This window comes from Centruroides sculpturatus, unplaced genomic scaffold (genome assembly GCF_000671375.1).
Source record: "Centruroides sculpturatus isolate CEXI.00-Female unplaced genomic scaffold, Cexi_2.0 scaffold554, whole genome shotgun sequence".
Lineage (NCBI taxonomy): Eukaryota > Metazoa > Arthropoda > Arachnida > Scorpiones > Buthidae > Centruroides > Centruroides sculpturatus.
Window position 1 is genome coordinate 131,729 of NW_019384851.1, and position 13,104 is coordinate 144,832.

Here is a 13,104-nt window from a genome sequence, read left to right on the forward strand (position 1 = left end):
TATTTAATGTTATTTTACAATTTAAAATCGCAAAAAGTAATTACAAAATAGCATTTTAAAACAAATTATGATGAAAATTACGTTTTTTTTTAATCTAAAAAAATTGATTTTTTTATTTGGTTTCTCAGTTACAATAAATGAAAATTTGCTATTTTAAGATCCGTATATAATTTACAAGTCAATTTACATGTTACAATATTGTAAGTGATTTAGAAACAAACAGTTCTTTAGAGTAAACGTCGACGTCCATTATTGAATGAGTAATGTTTGGCACTTGACATGAAGCACTTTTCTCTTACTTTCAAGTAGAGAAACTCTTGAAAATTCTATCGACGACTTGTAATAAATTTACAATAAAATTTCAGGAGTAACGGATTTAAACTCTAGAACAATGGATTTACAATAAAAGTTCAACTCTTGTAATTCGAATTTCTCTAGAATTTGAAGTAATGGATCTATAATAAACTTCCAGATAACAAATTTACAATAAAAAATAATTATTTATTACCTTTCTATTTAAATGTAAGTGAAATTATACACAGTATAGTAACGATTATAAGTAGTCTAGTCATATAAAATCCTTGAAAAATTTACTTTTAAAGGAAGATTACAAATTTTTATCTAGAAAATGATCTATTTATAAAAAAATAAATGGCGTTTTGCAGATTAGAAGTTACTTATTTCTGCAACGAAAGCATAAAGCGTGAATGACAGATACACGAGATGTATGCGAAAAAACAATAGCCTTATCACTTATTATAACTGGTTACGGTCGTTTATTGTAAGACTATGGAATGTTATANCATATCGCCATTACTTTTCGTAATTTGTTTTTACTTTATTATAAATACAGTATACTGTACTTTACTCGGTCCTATGATAGACGTAGGCGGGTACTTAGAAGCTAGATTTAAATTGATTATACTGTTAAAAAAATTAAATTTTCAAGGGTTCGTAAATAATATTTAGATTGCTGCAAATTATTGTAAAATGAAATAAATTTAAAATTGAATTTCAGTAAAAGTTCGTGTAATGAGTGGTGGAGTGAAAATATATCGGTTTCTACGAGAAAGTGCCGTAATTTTTTGTCCGCAATGGAACTGAAATGCTTTACATATTGGATTTAGATTTCAATATTGAATTCCAGTTCAATATGAACATAGGTTGTCAACTCTCCCGGATTCGCTGGGAGATCCCGGTATTTGGAAAAATCTCAGGGATGGTCCCGGATTTGTCGGGTTTTTGTTTCTCATCACCCGGCCATCCCATTGTGGACCTGGCTGAACCCACGATGGACTTGAAAAAGGACGTCTTAGTGCCCACAGGGCGGAAAGGGTAAAAAAACAATCCAAGGTTATGATTTCCAAGGTTAAGAACTATCTTAATAGATTACACAAGAACAAGCATTTAAAATTCTTTTGTTTCTGTATTTTTAAGATTTTAAGATATACTGTGACTTATATAACTAAGGCTCTAATTTATATATAATGAGATATATCATATATACAGAATGCCTCAATATATAGGAATCCGACTAAATGTGGAGTATTCAAGACAAAGATGATGCTATTTACGTCATTATTTGGATCAATTACATTGTTTGTGATTAGTAAGCATAAAGCTATGAATTCAATAATTTTCTTATAGTAAATACAGATTATAAGTTACCATTTTAATGAATATTTTTAAAATCAAACAATATTTATCCGACTTCTTTTAAATATCATTAGTACTTGTTCTTAGTCTTATTTAATATTTTTTGCGTTGGTTGCGTTTACAATTTAAGTAGTCTTGACCATAATAAAACAATTTTATTGTTTTATCAGTGATAGGTTTATGAGGAATAAATCATAAAAAGTACATTCAAAAGTATGGAAAATGAATTTTAATATAGATTTCATTCCCACGAGAAGTTATGAAATTCATGTAAATAAACACTTCCTTCCTCTTAAAATGCGGTAGATAGTGTATAATAGACATATTGTTTTTTCTTATGATTCACGTACCATTCACATTATATAATTAGTAGTGATTCTATTAAGTATTGAATACGATCGTTTTTCTCGTACAAAGTACTCGTCCAGACAGGAGGAAGGAAGTGTTTATTTATAGAGGTTTTTCTCTATACATGAACACGTGGCCATATTTCCCGTTGGCAGTCAATCGCTAACAATTGTACGTTTGGCAATTGAGTACTTGGCTAGCACATGGTAATTTGAATGTTTGATATATGGTATTCAGCATAATATATAATACTAGTATTTGAAATGGCGTATGTATGGTAACTGAGTATTTGGCACATTATTTGGCAGTGGTACTTGGTATGATGTATGTTAACTGAAATTTAGTATTGTATTATATGGTAAATGTATTTGGCATAATACTGTATATGACAACAGTAATTGACACGAAACATATAACGTTAAGCTAATGAAATAGAAATCAGCGCTTCAAGTATTCTGACAGCTGATTAAGAATGAAAAGGAAAAGGTTACGCCAGCTTCGAGAAGACGAGTTAAGTCATTTAAAGGACATTACCATAGACGACAAAGTTACTCTACTCTCGTTCGTAACGAAACTACTAACATTCATCATTATTACTGTAAAGATAGTGAAATTGTCGATTAAGAAGAGACCTAACATGTTTCGAAAGAAAGTTGTTGTATGAAGAGTCATTTCACCTAAGGGCCGAACACAAGTATGGAAACTTAGTTAATGCCGAAACATATGTCAAGAAACTCAGTTCCATTTATGGGAAAAATTATATTCAAAGGTATAAACGTGCCTCAACACCGACCAATTAAACGTTTTTTTGGAGGAATCTGAAGTAGGCAACAATGTTTTAGTTGCTACAAGTTAATGAGTTGATCAGTCGAATCAAGCTTCAAAACTCAAATACTAGCTGAAAAGCTCATTAAAAATTTTTTAAAATTTAATTTTCAAAAAATTAATGTTTAGAATTTAAACTAAAATTATGATTGCAGCAAATTTTCGTGTTGACAATGTCCATATAAACGTATATATTAAGCTTTGTAAATTAATTTTGATATTAATTGAAATATTGTATTTCAATTCTAAAACGTGTCCACCATCAGTTTCTAAACGTTCAATTTCTAAAATTTATAACCAAAACAATCACTAAATATTCTGATTTCATCGAGTTTCAGGAGGAACCAATAAATTGCCAAACATTTTTATAGAATAGAAATTTTTATTTCTATATAACGTAACTGTTGTTTGTTTACACGTTTTACGGTATTAAATGATAATTTAAATGTTTTTTTTTTATTGCTTTACTGTAGTCTAATCGCGTATCTTTTGTTTGCATTCGATCATTTTAGACCACCTGCAAAACCCACACGCCATATGGTTTAGTTTCGAGTTTCTCTTATCACCTGGTACATGTGACTGTGATGGAAAAATATATAAAAATATAACGTTAAATATGTTCATTTGCCAACATTTACGTTTAACATTGCGCGTTAATTGTTGATTAAATTACAGGGGACTTCGGGGAATTTTTATAAGTTATATAATAATAAATTTTAATGGTCATCCATAAAGGATACCGTAATCAATAACAGAATTGTTTGCTGCTTTTTAAAATATATTGCACATTTTCTAACAGAATATACTTTAAATCTTGGATTCTGCTCGACCTGAATATAAGAACATGAAAAATGCACCAGAATTCCATGAAGTTGTTACGATATATAATTCCTAATCGAGTTAAATTTAATTGTAATTAATCTTAGATGTATTTTTTAAAGAATTTTAAAATTTATAATTGAATTCGACTCATTTATACAGAGAATAATGGTGAAATAATCCATAGATCAACACATAATTGCAGATATAACATGGTCTAGTGGTTAAGATCAACAAAAATGTGGTGAGGGACGTTACAAAAGAAAACATCGAAAATAAGACCCACCTAATAAAAGGAGTAATTTGTCACCGGAAATGTAACAACAATCTTCAAAGAGGTGGTTTTTGTCATGCATGTTACGTCACGAGATTTCCGGTTGTAACGTTTCCGGTGGCAAATTATTCTTCATTACCATTTTAATTTTTAGTATCTTATCCTTTTTTTAAAGTTTTTAGTGTTCTTTCCATGTTTTGAATGACGTCTCGTTAGTGATTACATCGATACGATCTTTCTTACGATCCGTAACAATGGTGATTGTCACAAATATCTTCGTGATGTTCGTAATTAACCAGATGAACATGAATTCGTGTGTTTCACGAGTTTCATAACAATGAAGACGCCATAAAAATTCTCTTAAATTTACCACATGGTACAGTACATAGTATACAGTATACGAACTTTCTTTTTACGGTACAATTAACTAAATTAATGGTAAATAAGACTAGATTTGGTTACGGTATATGAAACTAAATTAAATTAGGATATTTTAAGGAGAATTACGAAAATTACTTCCAAATACATTTATATCTTAGGATTTCAGTTACTTCGAATTCTATGTAAAAAAAAAAATCTCATTTATTTAATAAATATCTTCTAAAAATTAAATTAATTTTTATTAAAATGGGAATTTTTTCCAAGAATCCTGAATTTTCCCTACATTTTTTGTTTTTGTAACACATGTTTGTTCTTTGCCTGGACAGAATCCAGTTGAACATCATTTCCTATTAATTGTGACAAGTAAAGAGTTTAAAATAAATAAAAATATTTGATGACTTCATGTAATTAAACTATTTTTAAATTACCATTCATACATTAATTTACTCTTTGCAAAATATCAAAGTAAGTAGTTAAAAGTACCGGATAGGTGGGATCATCATCATTGATATTTTTAGTTGTTTACAATATTTTAATGTTGAATTTTCTTGGAAATTTAACAATGAAGTCGAAATTCAAACAAAAAGTAAATTATGAACACTTCGTTATTAAATTAAAACACGATCGTTATGTAATTAATTACGTGGGAATTGTTGATCTGACAATCAGCATCACGTTCTTCAAAGAGGTAAATTAAAATGTTGGAATTTAATATCCTTATGTATTATTCAAAATAATGAATAGTTCAAGAATAATTTACAAAAGTAATTTTAAAAAATACATATTTAATTCCTACATTTATGAGCCATTCTTCGATTAATCCATTATTATTAGAGTGAATTTTCTAAGTCTTATTAAACGTTAACTTAATTAAATTTAATATATTTTACATCTAAATTAAACTTAATTTTTTAAATTGCAACTAGTTTTGAGTCGCTATTTGCAATATTTGTTAAATTTACGGTTCGTATCTTATTAAAAAAAATCCGTCTGAAATGATTATTATTCGTTTCTTGACGTGTATATATGCTTTAGTTTCATTAATTTTATCCATAATTGTGGCAGAAACTATGTGTAATATGTATTAATAATGTTTTAAAATAAATTATGGAAAAAAATTATTTAAATGCAGTTTTAAAATTTTATTTATATGGACAGATAACGATATCAAAAGAAAAAAAGTATACAACAATTCTCAATTTAAGTACATAATAAAAAAAATGATTATGAGGTAAATGAGACGAACGAGGTATGATTCCTGAGTCGAATGAGTTTTTTTATGTACAAAAAATTCTAGAATAACGAATTATATTTTTTTATTCCTTCTCAAATTTGTGGAAGAAACCAAGTTCTTATTGTTATTATTCACGTGAATAAGCAGAATTGAAGTTATTCTTCTTATTCTTCCTTTACCAAAGTAACTTAGACCTTTGCAACACGTAAGGCACAGTCACAATACAGTAAAATATATGGCCTAAGCATTGTATAATCGCTATATATATATATTGTTTAAACTAAAATAAATGATGACTAGGAAGCTTTTTTTTTATATTTTCTCACATATGTTCAATTGTTTGCGAGGAAAAATTAAACTAAAACTGTACATCTTGAACATCGGTTGGTGTTTCTGGCTGACCTTGTTCCGTTTCTGCTAGTTTCGAATTTGTAGAAAGATGAGCTGCATTCACGTGGCTAGATAACATTTCTTCGATTTGTTCTAAACATTCGTGAAGACAATCCTGAAACAAAGAAAATACGCTGCTTAAATACACAAACAATTTTCTATTTATATAATTAGCATCGATGTGCAACAGCCTGATAGTGTTTATGACATAATTAGAAGCAGAATAACAGAAAAGTAAAGTAGAAATAGATGGATAACAGGAAGACTAAGGGTAGATACAGGATGAACTTACATCGGAAGAGGAACAGGATAAGGCTTTCGACAGATACGTTTCATCATAATAAATGATATAATTATTGGAATTTCTTTCTATTTTATACATTAATTTCAAATTTAATTAATTAAAATTAATTAATTTAATCGAGAAAATTGCACTTTCTTTTCACCATTAGTAATTACAAACTACGCTATCAATCGCCCAAAAAATGTAAGTAAATTTATTCATTTTTTAAAATTATTTCTGTTTAATTTTATTTAAAAAAAAAATGCTTTAAATTATTTAATTTCTTTGTTTTTTTGGTGATAAATTTTTAATTATACCGTAATGAATAAATTAAGAAAACTGCAATTTTCTGCTATTAGCAAATACAAACTGCGCTATTAAGAATACAAAAAGTAAATAAATGCATTCATTTTCTTGGTTATTTGTATTTAATTTCATAGAAAATATACGAATTTTATTGAAAAATGCGCTAAATTACGTAACTTTTTATTTTTAATGGCAAATTTTTTTGAATGATATAAATATTATGTTAAACATGTTGTCAAATTAATAGCCATTCGCATTGGTATGCGATAGAGCGTGTTTAAGAGTTTGCAAATCCGGATTCTTTAGTTTATCTTTGCTTTTTTTTTTTAAAAAAAAATTCAAAATTATTTTCTGATATAAAAAAATTAAAAGCTGAATTACATAAATTTCAAAATATTCATTTAATTTCTTTAAGCACAAAATTGGTTGTTTTATTGCTTCTTACACCGCGCCAAGTGTAATTTAGTTTTAAATGCTTATTTCATAGCACAAAAGTGCGAAAATTCTGTTTATTTACAGCTTATATTATTGTAAAATCTATTCAAATTTTACTTCAAACAATTAGTTATAATTTTTACTATGGCGCACTTCTTCATAAAAAAAAAAATGTGAAATAAGCATTAAAAATAAAGTAAAATTAAGAATTATTTTTAGATTATCAATTAATTTTAATTATTAATTAATAAATTAAGCATAAAAAAAGAAAACTCAATACAAATAGCGTTAGTTTTGAAGCTTCCTTAATTAAGTACATTTTATATAGTAAATTCTCACGCATTTGAATATCGGAATAAACATTTAAAAAAGTAAAGAAAATTCGAAAATATAAACTTAATACATATTTATTGTTAGAAAATACAAAATTTACAAAGGATCAATCACGCAATTCAATTTAGGAAAAGGAGGAAAAAGAAAAAAAAAATCCTGCGAAATTCAGAGGCGTTATTCATTGGCAAGTGATCTAGGTGAGTAGATGAATATTGGGTCAGAGCTCCCTGTATAACGATGGAATGTCAGATAAGATTCCTTCGAGGGAGGGATGAGAAACAGTTCTTCTTCCCCCCGTTACTCTTGCTCCCCGACCTTGGTCTAGGTTCTTCGGGACAAAACAGTCTGGTTAGCCCCGTGTGGGAGAGAAGAGAAAGTACCAAAAAAAAGAAGCCGGTGAGTGACCTCCTGATACCTGACAAGTTGGACCTCCCACGTGAAATTTTCAAAGCTTCGCTATTCGTTACAACTTCAAAAAAAAAAAGAAGTATCTTTTTTGGAGTTGACTGACATCTTTACGTCATGTTAAATACATAATTCAAAAAAATAATTTACATTTTTTTTAAATTATATTTTATTAATGCAATGTTTGATTTTTTGATTGAACTTGCTATCTTTTTTTTTTTAATTTAAGTAATTTAATTGTAAAAAAATAAATATTTCTAGAATTAAGAAAGTATTAATTTGTTTTTCTTGAATGTTTCCTTAATTTTTTACAACAAATTATTATTATTTTTTTAATTTTTTAGATGATTATTCAATGTTCAAGTATAGAAAAACTATGCTTAAAAATTACTCTCTTCCTATAATCTAAAAATATAAGTAAATTTTAAATTACTTTTTAAAAATTAAAATTAATAAATAACTAAAAATAAATGAGTATTTAAGAGATAATTCTTTAATTTTATTTTTTTTTAAATACAAATTTTTAAGCAAAATTAAAGAATTAAATAGCTAAAAAAATATTTAAAAAAGTCTTCTAGAAATCTAAAAACTTCTTTCAGTTATCTATTAAAATTTTATTAGATTTAATTCTAAAAAAACCAATCCACATACTTAATTCTTTAATTTTACTTTAAGAAATTTCTTTAATTTTACTTGAGTAAAATTAAAGAAAATTCATTTTTAAAACCTTCAAAATAAAATAAATCTGACAGTTTAAAATCTACATTTTATTATTTAACATCCCTCTTATATCAATTCAAAAAAAGTATGTAACAACTTATAACACTTCTTAGAAAATTATGATTTATTTAATTCCCTATTCAAAAAAACATCATTTTAAAATGTGTAATTCATGTTATCAAGTATAATAGCATTACACATGTTGACCCAGATTTTTTAGATGCTACTGTGACTCTCACCATGTCAGAAAAAATCTAAAAAAATCCCTTCTAAAAAGTAAACCTATCTGTTTAATACTTGAGAATTTTTAGAGGGGGGTGACTTACAACTTCAATGCCTGTAATTTGATGCAGATGATTAAGTAACTCTGTCTGAGATGCCCAGCTCTTCTCTAACCACATCAAACCCTGGATGGCAGAAGCAATACTGGCAGCTGCTATCATTGATGGCGGATACATTGTAAATTTAAAATCTAAAAATACAAAAAATGAAGTCGGTTAATCAATTTATACACTCAAAATATAATTTTATCAATATTAAAATGTATATTAGATGTAACTAGTTGCAGTTTATTGATGAATCATGAATAAAGTATAACATCCTGAGTTTTTCTGTAATTTATCTGAAGATTTCAAAGTGCATTGATACTGTTTTTTTGAAAAGAAAATTGCTAAATATTCATTTATTTATCAGGAAATGCCATTGATTATTTGGTTTAAAAATGTTGTAAATAAGTAAATTTTAAAGATAAAAATACAGGAAAATTTTTCAAAACAAAAAAATGTAAACATTTCATTCAAAAAATTTCACAACTTATTTACAGGAATGTTATTATTAAATTTGGATTACTTTATTTTTTAAACATTAATATAAATTCATATTAATCAATATAAATAAAAAAAATTCATTCAAATTAATTCATTTTAGATTTAATTTTTAAAGCTATTTAATTCCTTAATGTTAACTTATAAAACATCAATCTTTAATTAAAATTCAAGAATTAAATAGCTTTTAAAAATTAAACAAGTTTTATCAGAATTAAATCTAAAAGAAGTTTAATTTTTAATGACTTTTTTAGTCTTTAATTTTATAATTTTAATTTAAAAAACATGAAAATTTTTAATTAAAATTAACATTTACCTATAAAAAAACTGCAAGAACCTTATTACAATTGTTGCTAATTTTAGAATTTATACAAATGAATCTGCTATATAAATATATATTTTTAATTTCTTAAAGTTTAATTTATAAAATAATCTTAAAAAACTAATATTTTTAAGTTGTAAAAAAAAGTGATTTATTGAATGAGAATGAATTATTCATAGATTTTCTCCTGGGTTCCCACCAATATGAATTAATGAAGTTGTAAGTTAGAACATTAGTTACATAAATCTACAAAATTACACGATATATTTGTGTTTCTATGTTGTAAAATGATAAAGAATAAGAAAAAAATTTTCTTGTTTAAAATATTTCTCTAAAACTATTAATTTCTCTCTTTTTTTTTGTTTCTCTTCTACTTTGTCAAATATTTTCTAGCGCATATTTTAAGAAAACGAGTTTATGTATAATTTTTTTCTTGTACGTCTGTCTGTCTGTTATATAATTCGCTGAAAAATTATATACATAAATGTAACCAGTTTAAAATATTTTTAACAATATATCAAGATTATTCTTGATAAACTTTTTAGAATTTAAAGCAAAATATGTCATGTTTATTGTTTAGATAGTTGCGAATTAAAATGAGTTTATTATAATATATGACTTAAATTCTTTAAAAACTTATTATTATTATGTTATAAAATCGGTTATGAAAAAGCCTAAAAAAGCTTTTAAAAATCCTTTCAATTTTAATAAAGAGAAAAATAAAGTCCGTACAGACATACGAACAAACGGAGTATTTGAATTATTTTTAACAGTTTCGACTTATTTATATTAAAATATATAAAAATAAATAATTTTTAATGCTAAAATATTTATTTTTATCTAAAAAAATGACACAATTTCTGACACATTTTTATTAAAAAACAAAGCAAAATTGTGTCTGTAAGTTATGACATTTCGTTGATTATTCTCATAAACATGACGATATATTTTTTACAGGCACTTTTGCCCTCTTAGAATCCAAAAAATTTAGATAAAAATGTTTACGACAACTCATGAACTTTAAAAAAAAACAATATATTTATAGTAAACAATATTTTTTGCAGTGTATTTAATGTTATTTTACAATTTAAAATCGCAAAAAGTAATTACAAAATAGCATTTTAAAACAAATTATGATGAAAATTACGTTTTTTTTTAATCTAAAAAAATTGATTTTTTTATTTGGTTTCTCAGTTACAATAAATGAAAATTTGCTATTTTAAGATCCGTATATAATTTACAAGTCAATTTACATGTTACAATATTGTAAGTGATTTAGAAACAAACAGTTCTTTAGAGTAAACGTCGACGTCCATTATTGAATGAGTAATGTTTGGCACTTGACATGAAGCACTTTTCTCTTACTTTCAAGTAGAGAAACTCTTGAAAATTCTATCGACGACTTGTAATAAATTTACAATAAAATTTCAGGAGTAACGGATTTAAACTCTAGAACAATGGATTTACAATAAAAGTTCAACTCTTGTAATTCGAATTTCTCTAGAATTTGAAGTAATGGATCTATAATAAACTTCCAGATAACAAATTTACAATAAAAAATAATTATTTATTACCTTTCTATTTAAATGTAAGTGAAATTATACACAGTATAGTAACGATTATAAGTAGTCTAGTCATATAAAATCCTTGAAAAATTTACTTTACTTTTAAAGGAAGATTACAAATTTTTATCTAGAAAATGATCTATTTATAAAAAATAAATGGCGTTTTGCAGATTAGAAGTTACTTATTTCTGCAACGAAAGCATAAAGCGTGAATGACAGATACACGAGATGTATGCGAAAAAACAATAGCCTTATCACTTATTATAACTGGTTACGGTCGTTTATTGTAAGACTATGGAATGTTATAAGCAATATATTGGTAAGTAACACGCTTATCTATGTACTATGGTTAGAATTTTATTTTCAACAAAAAATTTCTATCATTATTTTTGTTTAAAAAAAAAAGACTATGGTTGCTGCACACTATGGTGCCTATGGATTTTTATAGCAATTTTCCGGATTATTTTGCTCCTAAAAAATATCTATGCTATCTATTTTTCTGTTGTACAAAATGTATATTTTACCTGTAATTTCTATGCAATTTTTACAAATTCTAGCGGAACATGCATTTTCTGCCGAAAAACTTTGGGCGCGCGCTGTATACTGTAACGAAAAATAATCTAATGTATATATTTTACAACAGATTATTACTATAATTTTTAAAGAATTATAGTAGTAATTTGTTTAAAAATTGTTATTTAGATTAATTAATTAAGAAATTAAGAAAATTATTAAGAAAAGAGTATGGTTTGTTGAGCGTTGTAGCGCAAAACGTAATTTTTTGCAACAAATTCCCATTAAAATTTCTGCCAGAAAAAGCCTTTGGTATGCCGTATTCTGTGTATTTTTTTACATCAAATCCCACACAGCCTTCGGTCTAAAAACACAGCACAGTATTCTGCAAACTTTTGTATTTTTCCGACAAAAATCCCAATCGTTTTGCGAAAAGAAGAGATCAAGAATTTTGTAGAAGAAAATCGCGTCGTAATTTGCTACAAAAGAAATAAAAAGTGAAATAAGAAGTGTTATGAGTAAGCGAGATGGAAAAGAATGTAAAGAATTAAGAAAAATGAGGTACCAACGAAAAAGGAGAAAGATGTAGTATGATGGATACATATTAAGAGGCTCAAGTGGTAAGGAATTTGTATTAGAGGGTGGGATCTCAAAAAGAGGGTGGGACCGTGAAGAAAATAGGTTGATGATTTAAAAATCCGGATGTATATAACTACGTGAGGTAAAGAAAAGTCACTAGATCCTGACTATAATTGGTGATGTAGGATTACAACATAAAGATGAGCCGTTCTTTTGGAATATATTACAATTATATCATCAAAATTATCTAAAAATACCGATAATACTATATTTCTAAATATAACATCAAAAAACAATTCTTAAATTTGTAGAATTTAGAGTGAGTTTTAGTAATACTTTTCTTAGTTTTCCATTGAGGAAAATAACAAAACGCTTCGACTTTAAGGATATTTTTTAAAAAATTAATAGTAGAAATTAAATTTTAAAAATTCGAAACAAATCTTAAAATTTTTTGATAATTTCTGTACGAGAAAGTATTATCTGAGATGTAGATTAACCGCCTCATAACTGTACCGACGAGTGTAAAGTACTACATAACTTGTATACAGTAGACTCTTATTCTGTATAAATTAAGCAATTTACAGTACCAAAAGAATCGTGTATTAAGTATTATAATCTAAATGTTGATGACGTTAATTACTTTCATACTTTCACTAGTAGCAGCTGTATTTTTATGGCACGTTTATCTCCATTATCATCATCACAATCGGCTGTTGCTAAGGGCATTGTACAGCACTTTGAAGTACGTCACGATAATCGATAAATAGATAATTAAAGAAAGAAAAAAAAACGAGAAAAAATTTTGAATTAAGTTTTATTTGTCTGGTTAATAACGGAATTAAATTTAATCCATTGATTAATTTGCTTTCGAGATAAATTGTAAAAAATATGC

The 13,104-nt window shown here is 26.3% G+C and overlaps 1 protein-coding gene across 1 annotated transcript in view; it reads right to left on the reverse strand.

Annotated features, from left to right (window-relative positions):
* Positions 1-5,430: 5,430 nt before the first annotated feature.
* The window catches only part of LOC111630486 (G1/S-specific cyclin-D2-like), a 30,308-nt gene continuing 22,634 nt past the window's right edge, over positions 5,431-13,104 (reverse strand). Inside the window, exon 5 of the mRNA XM_023374592.1 lies at positions 5,431-6,042. Coding sequence (XP_023230360.1) covers positions 5,896-6,042 — 147 coding nt within the window. The 3' untranslated portion in view covers positions 5,431-5,895. The remainder of the gene's footprint in view (positions 6,043-13,104) is intronic.